Below are 23,293 nucleotides of genomic sequence, written 5' to 3'. Positions count from 1 at the left end.
AACAAAGACAGACAGACACACACACACACACACACACACACACACACACACACACACACACAAACCTGCCTGCCCAAATTGGCCTTCTGAAGAGTTTCCTACTGTTTATAATGTGTATATATTTATATCTGTTTCAAAGAACTTTTACTTTTCTGCATATAATTCTTTTTATCAGAGATCAAAAACTCTGAAAATATGCACAAAATAATTAACAAGTTCACTGTGAGGGAGAATAATAAGTAATAAGTTAATATGTTTCCGAAAGTTGAATTTGGTGCATTGGTAAGTGTGAAACAGATTTACAGTGAGGATGAACATAAAGAAAACAAAATATCTGATGCCTGACTAATTCATATGTGCCTTTTGTGTCTTTGGATTAACTGGTTGATCTGTTACATCAGATGTGAACAGACCTTTCTCAGCTGCTCTTCTTCCATTCTGGCTGCAAAGGGATTGAAGAAGTTCTATATACATACATTTCATTAGATCAGCTGACCCTGAGCCTTGGTCCTGGTGTAATAGTCTCAGGATGCTGAGGGACCTCCCATAATGCACTGATCGTTTCTTCTCATTAACGCTTTTCTTTGTTTTCTTTACTCACCACTGCTGCATGTCATTAATGTGTCTCTCTATGCTCTCCTTTGTTCTCTTCTTGCCCCCATGCCCAACCAGTCATGGCAGATGGTTGCCCCTCCTTGAGCTTGGTTCCATCCAAATTTTCTTCCTGTTAAAAGAGGAGTTTTCCTTCCCACTGTCACCAAGTGCTTGCTCATAGGGGCTCATCTGATTGTTGAAGTTTTGTCTCCAGTATTTTAGGGTCTTTACCGTATAGTGTGAAATGTCTTGAGTTGACTGAATTGAACTGAACTGAATGACTGTTCTGTGTAGATTTATTCATTTGTTATTGTTTTAATATTATATACTTTGTGCTTAATGCTTTAATATTATAAATGTAAATGCATTTTAATTATATGCGTACAGTAAAAAAATAAAAGAGGAAATTTACTCTTTTACCACTGAAAACAGTTTGATTGTAAATAAACTTAACACTGCTCATCCAACAGTGTCAAAGAAAAACAACATATTTCTAAAGTGTGCATGTCCCAAACACAACCTATAATTGCACTTGATGACATTAGATAAAAATTTGACCTATTTTCAAAGCATCTGAGCAAAAGCGACTGCTTTTCTGTCTACTGGGAGAGACTGACGAGAAGACATTAGTCAGATTCAAACATGAAACTGGCAGAGATGCGGTTTTCAAGGCCGCTTCAGCAGGAGGGACATTTAGTCTGAGAAATTGGAAAAGTAATTTTTTACCTGACTAACTGTCTCCCACTGTTTTTCAAAACCAATGCTGCCAACTAATAGTTTCATTATTAATTTGCTGAGCGGTATTGTTTGTGAATTTTCCTGCTGTACTCACAACTCTGACGAACACTGAACACTCGGCATTTGTTCAAGATTGTCTGTTAGTCCCAAATATTTGATTAATTTGGATAACTTTCCTTTAAGGATGAAGACAACAGGTAAATGATCAAACTTTGCTAGTATTGACAAGAGCTGTAATATCTGGATATCAAATTGTGATGATTTAAATTAGTTTAAAGTTTAGTTAAATTAGTTAGCTCAGTTTGAAGTGTTCCTTTGTTCACAGTTTGAAAGGCACTGAAAAATGCTTAGTGCCCAAATACGAATTACCTGACTGCAAACATCAAAAGGAAAACACATTTTACACAGCCTGCTGCTCTCAGCTGTGTTCATATTGGCCAGTGTATGATGTAACTCCAGTCCACCTGCAGCAGTCAGTGAAAGGATCTCTGCTAATTCTTAAGAACCAGCCCAGGAACCCTCGCTTAGATCATCTGCTTAGCCAAGTGGTAATCACGCCTCTCCGAGTGTGTTTACTAGTGTAGAGTGTTTTTTTGTTTTTTTTCTGTGCCATAAGGTGTTTCTGTTCTTTCTTCAATCTGTTTTCCAAGGGGCCCAAAGAATCTCTCTTCAAACAGGGTTTCAAACTGATATCTTATCCCAGTACTCTCTCCCCTCCTATGATCTGCCACAAGCAAACCAGTTTCTCCCTCCAGGACCTGATAGCTAGCGATGAGAATTGATAAGAATTTAGCGATTCCGATTCCATTATTGATATCAGTTATTCATTCAATCTCTTATCAATTCTAATCGGCTCATTATCACCAAAATCTGCAAGCATGTCAAAGTTCAGTTCGGTTCGGTTCATTTTTATTTCAAATATGTACATTCATCATCATTAAAAATATCATTCCATTCTTTCGTTTGAAAAGGAGTAGGCAGAAGTACGCACTTATTTGGCCCTACCCCCTCAGGTTTTACCTCTCATTCATTTCATTTTCTTTCAGTCTTAAATTAAACAAACACATATCAATCAAAAGCAAAGCAAAGCAAAACGAAAAATACAAAAAAATCAAACAAAGAAGCAAACAAACCCCACCACAGTATACTTTCTTTCATATAAACGAAGACAAAATCTGTAAATACCTAGATTCACAAATTATGAAACAAACAAACTAAAACACCATTACCAACAACATTACTGTTCTGGGTTAACCCCGTTGTCTTCATTCTTATATTTGTTTAAAATTTAAAGTCATTACATTCATGCAAATTAATTGTATGTTGAATAGTCAAATGTTTCTGTTGGAGGTATTTCCCCTCTTTGTTGTGATCTGCGTTGGGTCATTGCTCAAAAAAAGAAATGTAATTATGAGATAGTGTGTTTCAGGTCAATTTACAGAGAAATTCAATAGTAATGTAATGAATAGAGTAACACATTACTTTCTTCTGGCAGTAATTAAGTAATGTACTGCAATACTCATAAGAAAAAGTGTTGTGTATATTACTGTTTCAATATAAACCTGAAACCACAGTCCCACACAGCGACAAAAGTCCTTATCCTGCTGGAGGCACATATATTTCTCTTAGCATTTAGTAGTGATGGGATTTCCGGCTCTTTTTAGAGAACCGGCTCTTTCGGCTCCGAACCGGCTCTTCAGGTTGTTTTGTTGCTTTAATTAATTTATTATTAACAATATATAAAATTATGCACAAAAGGAATTATTAATGGGAAAAAAAGTGGTTTTGTTTATATATTTTTATATATAAATATGTGCGGTGGCCCCTAGAGACAAAGCACGTACAAACTCCAAAAAGCACGTCCAACTTCCAAAGCACATACAAACACCAATACACATTTCTAGCGTTTACTGAACTTCCAAAACAGAGCTACCTAGATCACTTAAATTATGCAATTGAAAGAATATGTGTATTGTTTGTGTATTTATACACAAGCACTCATATATATTCAAATAATTAAAAAAAAAAAGTTCATTTACCTGTTACTACCACACACCAAATCCGGTCATTGGTACTTGCTGGCTTGTGTAGCCACTAGGTAACAAAAGCTCAACACTGTGCCTAACATCCTGGAACACTTCTGTTGTGTTTTGTACGTGTTTTGGAGTTTGTACGTGCTTTGTCTCTAGGGGCCACTGTAAATTAGATTAGATTAGATGAAACTTTATTAATCCCTCGAGTGGGTTCCTCTGGGAAATTCAGTTTCCAGTAGCAAAACACCGAAAGAAGTTGCATGTTACAGATACATTAAGGGGAATGAGAGTAAGGATATAAGCATAAATACACCATATATACACATATACACATATATAGATACAGAATATACAATATGGATAAATAGGATTGCTCATTTGAGTGAGTATATTGCACAGTGATTATTGCACAGTCAAATATAAGAAAAAAAGACAAAACAAATATTGCAAATATTGCACAGTGTAAAAAAGCACCGACAGCTCAGTTGTTCCCGCCTCCTTTGTCCTCCTGTTTCCCCTCCCTCTCCCCTCCAGTGAGGAGTTAAACAGTCTGATGGCGTGTGGGACAAAGGAGTTTTTAAGTCTGTTGGTTTTTGACTTTGGGAGAAGCAGCCTGTCGCTGAATAGGCTCCTCTGATTGTTTACGACCGTGTGCAGAGGATGCCTGGCATTGTTCATAATGTCCAGCAGTTTCTTTAAGGTCCTTTTCTCTGCCACTGTCACCACAGTGTCCAGCTTCATGCCGACCACAGAGCTAGCCTTCCTGATCAGTTTCTCCAGCCTGCATGAGTCCTTCTTTGCTGTGCTGCTCCCCCAGCACACCACAGCATAGAAAAGTACTCCTGCGACCACTGACTGGTAAAACATCCTCAGGAGCTTCCTGCAGATGTTAAAAGATCTCAGCCTCCTGAGGAAGTACAGTCGGCTTTGGGCTTTTTTATACAGGTGCTCTGTGTTGCATGACCAGTCCAGTTTATTGTCCACCCACAGCCCGAGGTACTTGTACTTGTTGACCACCTCCACCTCCTCTCCCTCTATCTGAACTGGCAGTGGACCTTCTCTGGACCTCCCGAAGTCCACAACCAGTTTCTTGGTCTTTGAAGTGTTGAGTTGCAGGTGGTTTGTGTGACTCCATGCGACAAAGTTCCTCAGCAGGCTCCTGTACTCCTCTTCCTGGTCATCCCAGATACACCCCATGATGGCCATGTCGTCTGCAAACTTCTGAATATGGCATAATTCAGAGTTATAGCAGAAGTCAGAGGTGTACAGGGTGAAGAGAAGAGGGGACAGCACAGTTCCCTGTGGTGCTCCTGTGCGGCTGACTTGTATTTTTATTTTTATTAATATACTTTTATTTATTCACTCCACATAAAATGTAATAAATAAATCATATAATACAAAAGCCAACTATTAGCGGTTCAACTTTTAACTATTTAAATTTTCAGCTTTTTCCTTTTAAACATCTTTAAAGTGAAACAACACAAAACACTGCAAACCACAATACAATTAAATATAAATTAAAATATGAAAACAAAAAGAAGATGCATATTCTCTGTCATATGGACCTGCATGAATAAACTTTCTGAATCCTTTATCATCCGCAACTGAAAATAGTTGTGGATGATTACTATACCTTTCTAATGTGACGTTGTTGTCCCTGCTCTCTATCTCTGTCTCTCCCTCCTGTAGTTACCTAGCATGTGTAACTACCGCCCCTCCCCCCTCTTCCCAGCACAAAGCACAAGGCTCGCGTGCGGAGTGAAGCAAAAGTGCGAGAGAGAGGGTGAGAGAAAGAAAAAACAAACCCAGGGCTCGCGATAAGGAGCCGGCTCGCGTCATTCACGTCAAAGACCCGGCTCTAAGAGCCATTTTGTTCGCGACCAACACATCACTAGCATTTAGGTATAAACACAAAGAAAAATGAATACCAGCACAAAGAGATTTTAAAGTGATCGCCATTCTGATTCTACTTTAGAAACATGGACTGTATTATTGTAGGGTCTTTACCTTACAATATAACACACCTTCAGCCAACTGTTGTTGTGATTTAGTGCTACATAAATAAATAAAATACCATACAATACAAAGCAATTTGTCCACACTGAAAACTATTTTGCGAGCGTGTACATACAATATAACACAATACAATATAATAGGACGACCACAGATATGAGTCCACTGTCAGAGGCCATCAGAAGATCATTTGATGATCAATAAGCTGTTTTACAACTAATCTTTTAAGCATTTTTGAGATAAAAGGAAGGTTGAAGATTATCTTATAATAAGCTATTAATGATGAGATTTTTTTTTTTAAATTACAGCCACCTTAAAGGCCTGCAGTATGTTTTTGGTTTCAGAAAAGGTGATCAAGTTCGGTTTAATCTATTCTGAATGTCTTCACCCTGAGTTAACCTCATGCATGAGAAAGAAAGCCATGAATGAAACTCTGATACTACAAATCATCGTGTCAACGGTTACAGAAAGGGAGGAGCCACCATTTTAAATGAGTGCTTGGAATATGAATGTGTCAGTGTGGAAACTGATGAAATTGATATCTATCGAAATCTACTCTACATTTTATTTTTAAACATAACTAAACTGGGATAAAAGGCAAAGAGACTGCAACTTAAAAAGAAACACTGTCATCTAGTTAGACCTAGTAAGACTGCATGCTGCCTGACAGCACTTAATAATGCAGTGACAGTCTCATTTAGATTAGCAAGAATGAAACTAGTTCAGGAGAGCACTGCTAGATAAACAATGAGGTTTGTGACGATGTGGTTGTGGTGAACCCGGAAAATGCTGATTGAAGATTAAGAACAACTCAGGACACAATAAGTCTGTAAAAAAGAGAGAAGTGACAAAATGGTAACAAGAGAGTATTCTGATGAAGAGACCAAACCTTTAAACTGAACTGAAACATAACCATCTTCCTATAATGATATGCATGCAAGCTTCTCCTCATCCACATGCACAGGAAGTTAAGTTTTGCATCAGACACATCTGGCACAGAATGACACAGCAAAATAAAGTGAAATGTTATTTATGCCAAATAATAGTTGGGGGAAAAAAGGATAAATGTGAGAAGTACAATTCAAGTTCAAGTTCAAATTTTATTCACCACATGCAGTGGCAGGTTGCCCTGCAGTGGAATGAACCCGCCCCCCGACCTTACACACACAACACAGACATCACATGGGGATACAAGTCAGAGAACGGTTGCATTACGCAAAAACCACTGAAATGTACAATGGGAAAGTACAAGAGGGAAAAAAAGAGACCTCTACTCATGCTGGGCTACAGGAGGACAGCATGAGAACAGGAAACAAAAAAAAACTCCTCTACACAGAAAGCACATAAATGTCCACAGTACAACATTATAGAGCACTTGACCAGCAACAGGGTTGGGTAGGGGATAAGGAGTAATTCCAGGCAACACAGCAGCCATCCTGCCACTGCGCCGACTCTCCAGCGCGGGCCCAGACCCGCCTCGTGTTCCCAGGAGGCAACAAGCATCGAAGGCATTGGAAGGGGAGGGGGGATGTGTGAGTGCTTATCAGTGTAAGTGTATGTGTGTGCGTGTCCATAGTTCAGCTGAGACAGTGTCCTTCGCCCTTCAGGCTAAGTAAACAGTCTACCAGCCAACCCAGGTGGCCTTGCATATTTATATATATGTGTATATACTAATATAATACTGCAAAACTGTACTAACAAAAGCTGTATAAAAATAAAGAGACTAGGTCTCCTTTTCAGGATGAAAAGTTCATGTAAAATGAGGCAACAGCAGAGGGGATATATATTATTATTATAACTGCTATAATTTATTATAAGTAAATCATTATTAGTGTTATTATATTTTAATATTCGGAACTGTTTTCAAATTGTTATAGAAAGGACAAACAACAGCCACTGGATGTTTTTTGTCTTCTCACAGGAGCTGAAGAAGAAATACAGATCACATGACTGGAATAAAGTTTAAACTGTTTTTGTGTAAAATTAATTAAATGTGTTTCTATTACTGATGAATCTCAAATTCACTATGACTGCACATAATAATTTACATTAACAAATTTTAGGATAATTTGTTGTTTTCTGTGTTTAGCATAATCTGAAACAAAATTCAGTCTCCGCTGGTTTGTTTTATTCTGCAATGAAACTGCATAACTCGATAATGTGAGGGGACTTTCTAACCACTAAACGGGTGCCAATTCTTCAAAGCAAACACCAGCTATCTGTATTTGTACCTATTTGACAGAGTTATACAGTTATGAGTGTGTCTTTTTTAGTGGCCGTCTGTTTTTTGACAACACATCATTCATTCCATTATGACTCAGAGCTGAGGCGTTACATAAAGTGCAATTTTCTCCCCAAGTCTTTTCATCTTTTATAGATATGAATTCTTTTAAAATCATTTCTAAAACCAAACATTTGTCCAAAAAAAAAAACTTAGTTAGAAATATAAAATGTGAGTGTTCGTTAAACAGTTTAAAGTGTGCCTTACTGATTTTACTGGGTGAATGTAGGACTTCAATGATCTGACTGACATTTTTTACAGTGTTTTGGCTCAAACAGCTTTTTAGATTAGAATAGAACAAAATAGAATAGAATAGACACTTTACTGTAATTCAGAACATACAACGGTTAGTTGTCATCAGAACATAATTTCACTACATTTAATTGCCATTGGACTACAAGTTATAAATTTAAAAAGATCTAAATATAAAGACAGTAAGTAAAAAGGTATGACATTGTGCTGCTCTGAATATGCATTTACAATGTGCACATATACGGGGGAGGGGATGGGTTGAGTTTGGAGGGGCAGCTGTGTGTTTGCGTGATCAGGCTTAACTTGAACCTTTTCATTGTATGAGCTCTGAATGTTTAAATCATATCTAGAATCTAAACTTTCACAAGAAGCTTGTATATCTGCAGAAACTGAAATAGACTGATTATATCTGGGCCTAAGATCCTGATTCTTATACTGATCGCTTCAGCTCTCATCTCACGAATCGTCCACTGTGGATTGGCACTGATCGTCTCCCAGCCTGATCTTCAATGTCTTATCTCTGACATGTCACAATATTGATCACGTAGATCATTTGATGCTTCTCTTTCTGCCTCCTCATCCGTTTTAATAATTTGATCTATTAAGGCCATCAAAGAAAGAGAAAATTCAATAAAAGATTCGCTTACTAATTGTTTACGGTTGAAAAATCCGTGTTGCAAAGAAATGTGAGAATCGAAACAACCTTAAGTTTCTTTCAGAGCACCAAAAATTTTCTCATCATTTTCTGTTTGATCATTTGGCAAAAAACTATCTCAATCCTCAATCCACCTCTGTCATCATTTTGGGGGGGGGACTGGCACAATCGGTGGCTGACTAAATACTTTTTTGCCCCACTGTATCTCAATCCATGGCATTACCCTCTAAAACATTACAAACAATTTGAGCTTGCTCCTCTTCTGTTTGGCCTCTTGTGTGCACAAGGTCTCTTATCTGTTCAATCCAGTCATCTAGAGTCAGTGAGCATGTTGTCATACAGGGTTGTATCTCAGTCTCTGACTCACTTCCTGTAGCTCCTGTTGAACCCATTAGGTCTGCCAACTTTTTAACTATCAAATAAGGGACGCTGTGGTGTGCCGAAGCACAATGCACAACCAGCTGGACATAGTGTAAATATGAACTGTATGTGATATCGTAAGTAACAGTCAATATACGTGACATTTAAGGTAGAATAAGGGATGAACCAATTTTGCTCATTATGTCGCAGCTAAAACGGGACAGCTGACAAACCTAGTACCCACAGATGCTGTTTTCAAGTCTCCAAGTTCATTCTCCAACTCCTGTATGCATTGGATCATTGCTTGTTGCTCATCTCCTTCCATGATGGCAGTCAAACATTGGCTGCTTCTTCACTCCAGTGTCCCTCCTGTCCTTGCAAAAGAAACTAAAATGAATAAAACTAAAATGAGACAAAAAGCAGCCACTCCCTTGGATCCTTTGGACAACCCCAAAAATGTTACAGAACACTAAGATGTAAAATAAAATGCCCAATATCAATTAAACATAAATTTTCCAAAAATTTGGTGCAGGAGTGCATTTTTGAAAATGAGCCATGAATACCTATCAAAAGCTATCACAGTGGCACAAGAACATTCTTTATTTATTTTTAACTACCATGTTATAAAGAAGAGAACAAACTTGGAGCATCAGATGAATGACCTTCATACCCCTGAACAATCTTACAATAGTCCCTGTGTGGGCCTCATCGCAGTACCATTCCCCAACTTTGATTTAAAACATGGTTTTGAAGTACAATGACTCACACATGTGTCCCTGATGAATGACCTCTCACCCCCATGTGGAAATGTATCGCCTAAATTTTTGAGCGCCATTAAGTCACATTTGGACTTCTTTGCTTGCAGATGACACCAACACGTTGGCCCATTACGAGCTGCAGTAATACAATCCTGCCTTAATAAGTGTACTTGACTTTGTTGTATGCTGTGTAAATGTCACTTTTGGGCTGTGCGACATATGCAAAGCAGAATGAATATTATATTTGCTAATTGCTAATGACTGGTTAGTGGCCAGTCATGTGACATGGTCCTACTATCAGTAGTAGGTGTTATTTTGTTTTATTTTATTTATACTTATTTTTGGTTGATTGCTTTTGTAGAGATCACCTGGGGATTGTTTCCTCTGAAGTCTTCCCCCCGTGGATTACGAGTATGTTTTTATTTTGTGCTGTACATTCATATATTGCACTCAGTTAAGTTAAGAGTTGTGTTCAAGGGTTGGTGCTGCAGAAGCTTACTATTGGCCTTTGCTGCCTTTTTTCCATTTTGTTTGGGTTTCCTCCTGTCCTTTCAGTAACTGGGCAGTAATTTGCTTTAGAGTCAGCTTTTTGTGTTAGATTTTTGTGGTGACCCAGAACATTTGATCTGTGTGTTTTACTTGGGTTTTGAAGTCTCCTTTTTATAACAGTGTTTAAACCACATGTGGGATCTATGGAAGCTATTAATGTTTTTTTTAATGTAAGTTATCTAATTAGTGAAGTTTGTTTCTGTAACATCTTCACAGTACTAATCGATAGGTCATCTGCTCTAAACTGAAGATTAAATTTATTTGGTAGTTTGAGTGTTTGGTTTCTGAAAGATGGATTTATAAATGCTTAATTTTGCTAAATCACTGGAATGATGCCCTTTTATTAGCTGCAGGTCACCAATATGTTTGTGCAGTAGTGTTAATCACAGAGGACATATTTGATTTCAGATTTTGAGTCTATTAATAAGTTATGTTTTTACTCACGATCTAAAGGCCTAAAGTGGAGGTGACTACTTGCCCTGGTGGTAAGATCATCCGTGGTTTGTGATTATTTATGCATCGCCCACTGGTAAGCCACAGCTCTGAAACAGCTAACAGCACACGCAAATAAATTATTGGCTCTTCTGATGTCTGTTTTACATTTCTGTTAATAAATTATTTATTTTACACTCTGAACCACGCCCGTGTCTCAGGTGTTGCAGACCTGGGTGCCTTCTTAGTAATTTGCAGTGTTTCAAACGCCCCCACCACGATGCCGCCCTGGGGAATTTCACCCAGAGAATATGGGTGGAATTCCCCAGGGCAGCGTTGTGGGGTTTACCCCGTGACTGTGAAACCTTCAACCTCCTAATCGCCACAACAACATTTTGTGTTTGCAAAATTTGATGAATTCGGGTCAGCTGTAGATAATAGCACCAAAACAGGCTAGGACCACCCCTGGTCCTAGCCTGTTTTGGTGCACTCCCTCCCTCAAAGTTTGTCCATTCTGCGCTGCAGATGGGTTGCTTGTGTTAAAAATTTTAATTGCCTTAATAGCGATAACGGCGTTAACCTTGATAGCCCTAGTTTTTTTTTTTTTTTTTTTTTTTTTTTTTATATTGCGAGTTGGTTATTAGATGCCGCAGCCAGCCAGAGCATCCCCGCCGTCCCGCCCCTCTCCTCCCTGTGCAGCAAGCAGCAGGCGCACCTCATGGATGGAGGGCACCCAGTACGCAAATGGGCAATAGAAAACGGCCTTTGCGATCGCAAGAATGCACTGGCATGATGTCAGGGCAGTAAGGGTGCGAGCAACCTTTTTTTCTTTTTAATACATGATGCACCACGATGCAGCCCTGGGCTACGGCCCATGTCGCCCATATCAAAAGCCGGCACTGATAATAGCGGCAATATACAGTAAACCCAAGTCTTTGAAAACCTGAATGAACTGAATTTGGATAAATTCCCTGAACTCTGTTTGTGTCTGACAAGACTGACAGACTTTGCAGTTAAATTATGGTCATTGGTTAGAACACATAGTTCCCCTTCCCCACAACCCACACAGTTCAAGGCCCTTCTCACTGTGGTAAAAGAGGAAATGTGAAATATGAGCTTTTAATATTGTTTTATGTGTTTGTTGTTTGTTCTGCTAAATTGCGGCCCAACATCTCAAAACAGAAACCATTCAAAGCAGTAAAGCATCATTATTATTTCTGATTCTGATTAAACATTAAACTAGTGACATATATACTCATGTGACTCCTCAAACAACTAACACGTTTTGTCACTTTACGTTATTTCTATGCTCTGTCTGCAGCTACATTTATTTCATCTCCCAGTCTGTATGAACTTCCTGTCCGTCCACGCTGGATGAGGAGTACAAAGTATTTTTGAATAATGTGTCCTGTAACCATGCATCAAACGGTTGTTAAAAATAACACAAGTGGACCCCGGTAGCAGATCACTCAGACACGCTTGGTAGTAGTGAAACAGATTTATTTAGAATGAAAAACACAAAAACATTAAGGAGGCGAGGGAGCGCGCACACGGAGACACTCGAGCGTTAGTAAACAGGGAAAGGTGAGATACTTCAATGGTGGACATTGGTTGCACACAGATGTTTTACTTTGGCAGCAACTTAAACAACTGAGTCAAATTAACACTTAAATTCAAAACACATAAACCCAAGAAGGTGGTCAGTCTTCTTTTTTTCAGTCTAAAAATTGGAGCGCTTACTTGTCACACATTTACTGAGGACTCGGACGAGGTGCGTGGACCTCGTGGCGGGGTTGGCCATGATAGTGTAGGCGGGCAGGGTGACTGACATCCAAAGGTGACAAACGAAGGAAAGGTAATGCAGACTGGCGAGCGCTGAAGTGACCCTCAGGTTGTGGACGGCTGGGGTGACAGCGAAGCAAGGTGGCAGTAAAACAGGCGAAAATAATCCCAAAAAGACTTTGATTACTGGAGGATTTCCACACGAAACACGACTGAGTCATTACCATTTGCTCAGACAATACTCTGACAACAGACTTCTACCACTCCGCTATTTAACAAGTGTGTAGGGAAATGCCGTGAGTCACCCCCCGCGCGCCTGCTACATAATGGGGAACCACAGCAAAACATGCGAAGCAGATGTAACAACAGACAGCTGTAGGGACCGAATGCTTTAAATGTAAAGGATATTTCAGTGATTATTTTGAAATATTGTCAAACGCTGTTACAGATTGTTCGGTTAATAAAGATGAAGTTTATACTAGACCGCGTTTGAGTGTGTTGGACAGCTGTAATTATGAAACGGGCTTGAGACGTGTGCAAATTTGAAAGGGTGGGCAGGGCTTTTCGGCTGAACTAACGAGGAAGTCCTGAAAGTTTTTTCTGCTTGAAAAGCTGCCCATGTTGGGAGCCATGTGCAGCTGGATGAACAGTCGGAGCTCTGGATGAGCAGAAATGTGGATTCTACCGCAGAACGTTTGAGAGAACGATCAAAGTTTGGGTTTCTTTTTATTGAGGCTGCTTCTGCGTCCGAGTCGGGAAACAAAGACACGACAGTAAGTACATTTGTGTTGAGGCCTGCTGCATCATACAGTGTAATGAAATCTCCCGATTTTCCTGACATCTGTATGCTTTAAAATGGAATGTTATAACAACAGTGGCCTGAAATTGAAACCCACGAAAACATCACAACTAATTGAAAAAAAAAGTCGTTTGCATTTCTCCGCCTTGCATTGACAGGGCCTAAATTATTTTCTGCTCCTTCCATGTGTTGCTTGCCTGTGTTCCTGCCAGATGTCCAGAAAAGATAAAAAAAAAAAAAAAAACAACAACCCCAAAACAACAAAAAAACGTGTCAGAATAAATGTATTACATAACAGCTGATAATCTAAGATGCACTATATAATAAAATACTTGATTGTCTACTGGAGCTGTGATATGAGTTATTTAATAAATGTTGTAAATAATGATGTAGTTAAATGTTCTCGTTCTGCGGTTTCACTCTTTAGGGCTCAATGAAGAATGCCAGGCTGCACAGCTCTCTTCTTCTCAGCATTAACAGCGACTCTCTTCTGTGCTGTAGTCGGTGAGTAGCTCCTAATGTTTCTGTTTCTAATGCATACACATTCTAAAAATAAATGTGTAAGCTAAAAAAATGTCAGTTTAAATTAATTTTTTGAGTTACGACAATTTATTTCAAAATTATATTGAACCCACAAACTATATAAAGTTAAGGGAATTTTGTCTCTACAATCAAAAGTCATTCTAATGAACCCTTACTTACTTTTGAGTAAACACCTTAAAATGTTTTTAAGTCAACCAATTAATATGTTCCTTAACAATTTTTCTACATTATTTAAAAGTATTTAATCTGTTATGCAGTTAATCACAGTCATTACAAAAGTTAATCATTAATCATTTAAAAAAATTAACTTGCTGATTTTCTTCATCATCATTTATTTTAGCGTTTTCTTGTTTTTGCATTTGTAATAGGTTATTAAATAAATTAATCTTAAATAAATTAAGTCAACATTGTCTAAGCAACTAATGATTTTATATGTAACTGTAGATATTTCAACACTTTATGTTTAAACATTGAAAATAAACTTGAAATGTTTTTTCCCCAAAATGTATAAACACATTAGCCTTCAGTAAATCGTTTGTATCATCAAAGTAAATTTACACAATCAGCCTTTATGTGTTTAACGCCACAGTAACAAATGTGTTGAATCTGTAACTCCACTTACAAAAAAAACATTTAGCAAAAGGACTACCTTCAACCAATTGTTAAATACATGTTAACTTTCTATGCACTCTGAACCTCTTAAAGTCTTGCATCTTTCTTTTATATAATGCAGTAAAAAACGTTTAAAATCAGTTTTACACATACAAGACTCAGTTTTCATAACAACATAATTAACAGTATTGTGCAATGCGTAACAGAGTTCTATTATGTGATATTATGCACATGTGTAGAGCACAGCACCTTGGCATGTCCTGTCCCTCAAGGATTTTTGTTCCCTCCACCACACTGATTGTAGTCTTATTGTCAGATCCGGGCGTGTACTGGTCACCAATCAGCACACCAATTTTTTTAAACACCTGCTTTTCAAGGTTAGCCTTAAACTCTTCAGTATGTTAAAGCAAATCTAAAAAAAGGTTAGTGGATTATATCATACACTGTTATCCTAACTAAATCTTAATTAATTTAGATCATCAGTTTAGTTCTTATTTATTTTTTAAAATTACGATATCATAATACAAGTCAATAAAAACAGATTCACTATTTTTTTGTTTTATATTCCTCCCAAAGCAGATGTTTGGTTAATATATCTAACTCAAGTTATAATAATTAATTAGAAATTTCCAGTTTGTTATTAAATTTGTTTCCCTCTTCCACTTCTACTTCTATTTTGTCATGCAGACACTGAAATGATTAAGTGAAGCCCTAATTTCCTTATTTAAAAATTTTAAGGAGCCTTTTGCAATGGCCAACACCTATGCTGAATGGGCCACTGACATGTGTGTGATATGGGGTGATTATTGATCAAGATGTGACCTAAAGTGACTAAGACGGAATCATGATGAAGGGTATGCAGTTCTGAATAAATGGGTTTTGCAACATGATTTCAAAGTTGTGAGAGAATGACTCACATTCATTCCTATGGGCAATTTATTGTTTCCAATTAACCTGTCCCCACCACTAACTGCCTGTCTTTGAACTGTGAGAGGAAGCGGGAGTACCTGGGGAGAACCCAAACAAACATGTAAAACCCACACAGAAATTGGTGGAATTGAACCCAGGCCATTCATGCTGTGAGACAATAGTGATAACCACCAAGCCCACCAAACTCCATGAAAAGGTTCTCTTCCAGGTTCAGTGGGTACTTCGATTGTGCCATTTAAGAAAAAACTCTAAGTATTGAAATAAGTATAAACCAACAAATTGAATTTTGAAGCCAAAGTTTTAATAATTATCATACTTCAAGACGCATGTCATTGATCTGCCCGATTCTCACTTCCCTTGATGAAACTACATCCATCAGTTTTGGGGTCCAGTGGTCAAGTTTAGCCATAAAAGTAGATTCAAGGCTTGCAGTGGTTATTTCCCCGAGAAACTTCGACCATTTTTACAAAAAAATGTCAGGCTTCACAAATATTTTCTTTTCAAAGCACACATTGCTTATGTAAAGTTTTAATGGCAAGTAGAGTCACATAGTCTTTGCCAGGATCATACTACTGAAAGCTTATTAACATATTCCCATATAGTCTGGTGGTTAAGCCTTCTGGTTTCCACCTAGGCGGCCTGGGTTTGACTCCTGGGAACTGTTTACATAATTTTGTTAGGAATTAATAAAGGATTCTGATATCATTAATATTGTCATATTAACATAGTATTTCCAAAAACGCAACTATTCCAAGAAAGGTAATAGTGATAGATACTGGTCTTAAGATCAAGAGCGATACTTCAGTTAAGCTTTATCACAAGCGTAACCGAAATAGTTTACAATATAATATAATGTGTTAGGCAAGTTTTATAAAGACAGAACGTGTGAGGCAAACAGACCAACTCTACAGGACCCCTTCTCACAGACGTATTCAAAGTTTAAAGGCTTCTAACTCTGGTTAAAAAAAAATAAAGTGATTGAAATTAGATAGCAAAATTTATAATATATGTATATAAGTCTTATCCATTCATATGCTAAAGTTCAAAATGGCTAAATAACATTGCTAAATAGTAGCATTACTTACATGTGGTAGTGCAATATTAGGTTGATGTAATTACCAAAATTATTAAGTCAACAGAACCCAAAAGCTCAGAAGACGTATCTCAATAATAAATTTGAGTTTTTCTGTTACAGCCATGCATTTAATCAAGTGGTGGTAACAGGTTTGATGAATTGTTTTTAGGGTGTGTACATGTACACATACAGACATGTACATACTTTAAACCTTTAAAAAAATGTATTTAGATTTATTTTCTTTAGAGCAGTCTAACTTCTGAGCTTGTCAGTGTGCTTAATGAATTTGAACGCCCAGTCTAACGGCTTGATTTGTCCGCTATTTGCTTATATACTCATTTAGTTTTGAGCATTTTTTTTAATTACTCCTAATTATTCTGTGTTGGTTTCTTTTTAACCCCTGAAGGTCAGACTAAATTCACTGTGAGTGCAAAACAGGAGGTCTACTGTGCAGAAGAAAACACTAACGTCACGATGATCTGGCTGCTCCATTTTGACACGAACAGGCCTCCTAACTCCCTGCTAATAGACCTAATGAATGTGAGAAGGACGACACAGATTTTCTTCTATGACAGTGAGAGTGACACTGAAGTGTACCCAGATGAGAACTACAGAGGGCGACTACATTGTAATCCACGGCTAGCCAGGAAAGGACGGCTTGAATGTCTTTTAACTGATGTGAGGCTCAACGATACGGGGACATACGACTGTGTGATTGTCCTTAACAGAGAAAGTAGCTACAAAACATGTGACCTCAATGTTAAAGGTAAGATGACATCACCATCTCCTTTGTTGGTATCCAGGACAATAACTAGACAGGAAAGAAATATTTTGACCTGAATAATCAAGGGATACCCAATTAGTGTGTTTCTTACACTAAGGGACATTTTTCCAGCTTTATCACAGTCAAAAAATAAATGAATAAAAAGAATAAACAAATGTGTCATTTCAGGTTGGGAAAATTCACAAACTGTATATTAAAATATCTACATAGCCAACTTAATACTACTTAATACTTTAAAGGTATCTCCTTGAATGAAACGGTAACTAAACCCCATGCTATATTATCAAAATATAATATTAGAATTGCAATGAATGTACTCTGTTTGAATCTGCTTATGTAGGATACATACAGTAAATTTTATAGATTTTTTTTTTCGTGCTACCTACATTGTAGAGAGTAACTTTACCTCCACTCCTAAAAAGAGAAATTAGTATGGTATTACAGTGGGATTCAGCAGGTGGGGGGACCCTAAGACCTGTGTAGTGTCTCAGCATGGGGAAAATAATCACAACTTACATAATTAATATGAGCTTCAGTAGGTTTTCTTAGTGTACATGATGTGTTCAGCTGACCTGCTGCTCTTTGCGGGTTTACACAACTGAATTCAACAAGTAAGCAGTTTCACATGCCATCTTGGCTAATGCCCATCAACTACACTCACAATATATGGAGAGATGACCCAAATGCAGGACTCCAGGCTGGCTAAGAAGGTTTTATTACAGCGATATGAGGAACAGGTAAATGTGCAGGGATGGTTTGGGTCCTGGCCTCCCTAACCCTAGGAGCAGGAACAGGCGTAGGAACTCCCTGGACACCAGCCCTCCCCACCCGAGGAACAGGTACGGGTGAAGGAGTGGACTGTGTCTCAGCTGCCCTCGCTCTGGGAGCAGGCAATGGCTGGACACTAGTTGCCCCCACCTGAGGAACTGGCACAGACATGCTGAGCCCTAGCCCCTCTAGGAACCAGGACAGGGACTGGCTGTGCCCTAGCCACCATAAGCCAGGAAACTAAAGTAGTAGTAGTAGGTTGGGTCTGAACCACTCTGCAAGCAGAAACAGGCAGTGAGAGAGGTTCTGGCATGACCACAGGAGGAGAAAAATGATCAGGTTCAAAGTCGTAAATGTCCTTCGTGAAAGCCTCAGAGGGCGGAACAGTCTTTATGGATGTAGCTGGGTACTGAACAGTCACTAGCGCTTTAGCAGAGTGAACAGAATCTTTGACTTGGGGTGAGCAGGAGGATGTCTATATCACTCACCCAAGGGAAGTGCTCTGCATGAGAAGAGCAATAGCAGCGGGAGCCTTGCCTCCCCTTGGCGGAGGGAGCAGAGAAACTGGGTGATTAGTCTCTGGAGAGCCCAGACAGGAGGCAGAGTTGCTGAGCCATGTCAAGGAGGAAAAGCTGGCATGAACCATGGTTTCCACCTCAGTTTCCTTTCCAAAAAGGAAAGCGCTGACTACTGCAGCTCATATTTTTCAGAATCCGCTGGGTCCATTCCGTGTTCGAGTCACAGGTCTCGTCATTCTGTCATGTTCAGTGGGTGGAAAATGGAGAGAGGACCCAAATGCAGGGGCATTGAGGGCTTAAAAGAACTGGATAATGAGGAGGGTTGGTGTTACGCCCAGGGCTGGACTGGGACAAAAAATCGGCCCGGGAATTTTGACTAGAGACTGGCCCACCAGGATAAAGATTGAAAATGTGACGTCATTCAGGGGTAAAACCGCAAAGGATTCTGGGAACTTGTGGCAAGAGGTATTAGCGATAAAAAGAAACCCAAAAAATGCCAAGAAGCTGTTGTATTATTAACTGCAATAGCTGGTCGCATGACAGCCACGGGAAGCCGACGGGTAAAGAGATCGTTTTTTTTTTTTTTATCGGATTACGTCGTTGAAGAGAAATTTTTTAAGCCATGTTTCCGAAGTAAGAGCCGACAGATGGTCTGGATATACCAAATATAACGTCTCAGAACACTCCAGCTCACATGTTAGTCTGCTCCAAGCATTCCCACAAAGGTCAGTCTTCTGTTGTAGTTAATACGTCATTTTTCTTAACATAATTGGTGATATAGGTTACAAGCAAGTCTGGCGCTGAACAGAAATTGTCGCGCTATGCTCCTTTATTTATTGTGTTTATTGTGCATAAATAGTGAATTGTCCTGACACAATATTGCGTTTCGCTTCTGTTATTGCCATGGTACATTGACAAAAACATATACTTTTATTCACAGGGTAAAACAGTTGTTTTGTATCACTAATTGTCCAGTGCGATTACAACATACAATATTATTGTCATTGCTACATTTCTGTAATGCTACCAGAAATTATTTCCACTACTAATTAATTACCGTTGAGCTCAAAGGTCCTATTAATAAACGGTTAACGAATGTGTATCTATGACGACGATTTGTGAGACTGGTAAACTTACCTTTGTTCGTACGATGGTCTTTCGTTCTACACGGTGCATTTCAAGGTCCTGTACCCATCCGTCGGTAAACTGTACCTGGGCTTGTTGCAGTGACCTGAAGTTACTAAACTTCATGAGTGTATGCACTCACTCCAAGAACCGTATAATTATAAATCTGAGCGTGGTGAAAGTTGGGCAGCACGCTGACGTCTTTTGTCCACTCTGTGTGCTCGTAAGGGTCTGACCCTTTCACTGGTTTGATTTTTTCCTCGTATTTTTCTTTGTCTTTTCGTCGAGTCTGTCTTTGTACGGACCGGCATTGTTCTCCTTTTGTTTTGTACATTCCTTTTTTGTGCGGCAAAGAAAAAACAAGAAGGTATTGGAACCGGAGAATGAACGTTTTGCGGTGCTGCAAATGCTTGCATTTGATGCGGTACTTGGATTGTTTTGCCACGAGTTCCCGGCATGCAATGCGCAAAAATCACGTGATTGCTAAACAAGGGGGAGGGTGCATCCAGCCTCCTCGGCTGTAATTGGTCCAGCCCAGAGTCGATCATGACCAATTGGCCCATCCAACACCTTTCATTATATATACCCTTCCTAAAAAAAAAAAAAAAAAAAAATCCATCGGCCCATAAAAACAAAAAATCGCCAGCGGCCCACCGGGCAAGTGCCCGGTATGCCCGATGGCCAGTCCAGCTATGGTTACGCCCCTAGTCTAGGCGTGTAGGGACGCACATAAGGTTGGAGGAGAGAGAGACAAATCCCCGCCCTGGTTCCCAAGCCAAACATCCAAACCAGTTGTGAGTAAAAAGGTGATTTTATTTAAGGAAAAGAAGCATAGCTCCAGGGTGAGCCCAGGCCAAAATAATAAACAAAACCAACTAAGTCCCACCAGAGAAAAACTAACTAAACCCTAGGAAAGAAACAGAACAAACAAATGACAGAGCTATCCCTCACTCCCTACCCGGAAAACAGGAGAAAACGGTTCCAAAAGAAAAGGCGGCTCACCCCTTCCGCTTCAGCCCAAGAGTGCCTACGCTCTCAGCTAATGCACTAGGAGCGGCTTTCACAATTCACGCTCACACAAATACACAATAAAAATACAGGCTGGGAAAACCAGGGTCAGGGCCGCGTCGGCTGTCAAGCTACTCGCTCACTCCACTCTCTCTCCCTCTCCCTGTGGATCTGTCAGAGCGGCTTTTTGAAGGTAGTCACCCGCTCCATGGTCCAATCAGCCGCTCACTACTCTTCATTAGGGGAGGGACCTGGAAAGAGTCTTAAGCACAGTACAGAAACACAGAAAGAAAACAGCCCACACAGGGTCCTCATGGCCACAGCCGTAACAGTTGGAAATAGGTGAGAACACAGCTGGAATAAATCTAACTAGTGACCCTAATGACCCAGACAAAGTAGAACTAAACATAATGCACAAAGACAAGAGGTTATCACAATAAAACTGGAAACATACATGGGAAACTTAGTGACAAAAGTCCAAATGGAAAACACTAGGTCAAACACTGAGGTACCCTGACAGATGTGCACATACATTTTTTTTAATGCACGGCAGAACAAGAGCACAATGGTAAGGTGCAATCTCTATCAAAGAGAGAAACAACTGGAGATTACTGTACTAGCCAAGCTACTGCTGGCTCCAGTTTCACTGCTCTGAGATCAGTGATCAGTCTGCACTTATTGTGGAAACAGGTAGCATTTGCAAGTATAGAAGCACCTTCATTTATCATCATAACTCATGAGTATGTATTATGTTAGAAACTTTTAATACCTTGTTTAGCACATGATTAATGAAAGCTTTGCTGATGGAGAGGGTAACTCCTGCCATGTCTGGTTAAACCACTTTATAGTTTCACTAGCCCCGCCCACTCAAGATCAAAGTGGGCTGTACACTATATCGCCAAAAGTATTTGCTCATCTGCCTTCACATACATATAAACTTGAATGACATCCCATTCTTAAACCACAGGGTTTAATATGATGTCAGTCTACCCTTTGCAGCTGTAACAGCTTCAACTCTTCTGGAAAGGCTTATCAGGAGGTTTAAGAGTGTTTATGGGAATTTTTGACTATTCTTCCAGAAGCACATTTGTGAGGTCAGACACGTTGGATTAAAAAAAAAAAATTCACATAATTTATGTGCAGCTAACATAACTGTGTGATGTCATAATGTCAAAATGGACCCAATTCTCATAGAAATGTTTCCAGGACCTTGTTGAATCTATGCCATGAAGAACTGAGGCAACTCTAAAGGCAAACGAGGGTTCAGCCTGGCAGCAAGATGTAATGAGTGAAATGGCCAGTTTGTGGTTTTTGGAAATTGTTTTCACACACCGAGGAAACGTAATAAAGAAGTTGTGTTGTGTAATCCTAGTGCTTAGTCTGTACCAGCTTCTCCATTTTTTTAACTAGTGACTAGGTTTTCTCAGAAGTTCATATTTATTGATCCTGTCACTCATGCTTGTTCAATGTCTTCCCAGCTGCCTTCAAAACACCTGTGGCAGAGACATCAACACCAGTGAAGAGTGGAAGGAACAGCCTATATGCAGTGCCAGCTTTGTTTATAGTGGCGATTTTTGTACTTTTCCTTTAGTAAATAACTACTGTCTATTTATGTGAAGTAGCAGCCCATTACAGATCACTCCTGAGACTGTAATGAGGCTGCTGACAGTTTTTTGAAGTATTGTCAAAATTCCTCAGAGCTGTACCACAGAGCAGTGCACACTTACATCATCCTCCACTGTCCCATATTTAACACAAACTTATGCACTTTTATTCCCAAGTTTGTTTGTTTTTTCAGTGATTTTTCCATTTTTTTTTCCTCTCTGACCTGCTGCATCCCATGTTGATATGTTTAGGCTAAAACATGTGGAAAAGAGAAGTTTAATCATCACTTCACCCAAAAATACTATTTATCCCAAATCTGAAACATGTTAGTTCATCCTAGCTGGATTGTTATTCACATCACAACATTGTCATTATTCACACAATGTATTTATTTTTCATTGGTACAATGTGTGACTAGCACAAATGCTAACCATAAACTGAAAGTAAAAGGGTTAGCAGCTGCTTTGTTATAGTTCTTACAATTTTAATGCTACCTCAGCTTTATAAGTTCTGAAGGAGTTAAAAAATATGCTGTTAATTAACTCTGGTGCTAATGGAGCTCCTTCAGTTTACATATAAGTGTTTTTGTATCGGCTTCTGTTTGCAAACCATCTTCTTCTATGGAGCAGTTTAGACTTGATAAAGGTTTATGTGCAGTAGAGGTCTGCGCGGGAATGTTTTTTTAGTCCCGCTCCCGCCCGCTCCCGCAAGGTTTTGTACCGCACCCGACCGCTCCCGCTGTATATTCAGTCTTTGTTCACCCGCTGCCCGCTTAGAATAATTTTCTACCCAACCCAACCGTTCCCGCTAAATTTAGATCTGGTTTCCAAAATCTCACATTTAAATGGGGTACCACCAAAAAATAGAGATAACAGATAAAACTGCAGGTTGTGCAATGATTGTATTTATTTTTCTTAAACAAGATGCATTTATCTGTCAACATGCAACATTTATCTTTTAACATGGAAAACGTGTTGCAAAAATACAATAAATAAAAACGAATACAGCATTGTGGCTTACTTGTTATTTTTATGTAAAATACAAACGTAACATTTTTCTGTCAACACAGTAGGGAAAGT

At 39.0% G+C, this 23,293-nt stretch overlaps 1 protein-coding gene across 2 annotated transcripts; it reads left to right on the top strand.

Moving 5' to 3' along the window:
- Nucleotides 1-13,088: 13,088 nt before the first annotated feature.
- On the top strand, nt 13,089-22,899 carry LOC146579503 (programmed cell death 1 ligand 1-like). Of its 2 annotated transcripts, none has more exons than XR_014891593.1 (3): nt 13,089-13,220; nt 13,674-13,750; nt 16,813-16,941. XR_014891593.1 is itself a non-coding variant. In XM_085269370.1 (3 exons), the coding sequence occupies exons 1-3, from the start codon at nt 15,246-15,248 to the stop codon at nt 22,198-22,200; spliced, it is 483 nt and encodes a 160-aa protein (XP_085125496.1). In that variant the 3' UTR covers nt 22,201-22,899. The 2 variants fall into 2 exon arrangements, 1 of the variants encoding a protein (XP_085125496.1); XM_085269370.1 differs by lacking the exons at nt 13,089-13,220; nt 13,674-13,750 and adding exons at nt 15,246-15,255; nt 22,088-22,899 and having other exon boundaries at nt 16,813-17,172.
- The last annotated feature ends 394 nt before the right edge of the window (nt 22,900-23,293 follow it).

The sequence above is a fragment of the Mchenga conophoros genome, linkage group LG3 (assembly GCF_057382185.1).
Source record: "Mchenga conophoros isolate Kocher_MC1m ecotype Shallow Benthic linkage group LG3, M_conophoros_male_GT1.1, whole genome shotgun sequence".
NCBI classification, from domain to species: domain Eukaryota; kingdom Metazoa; phylum Chordata; class Actinopteri; order Cichliformes; family Cichlidae; genus Mchenga; species Mchenga conophoros.
Note: the sequence above shows the minus strand (reverse complement) of the source record. Positions and strands in the feature narration are given on the sequence as shown.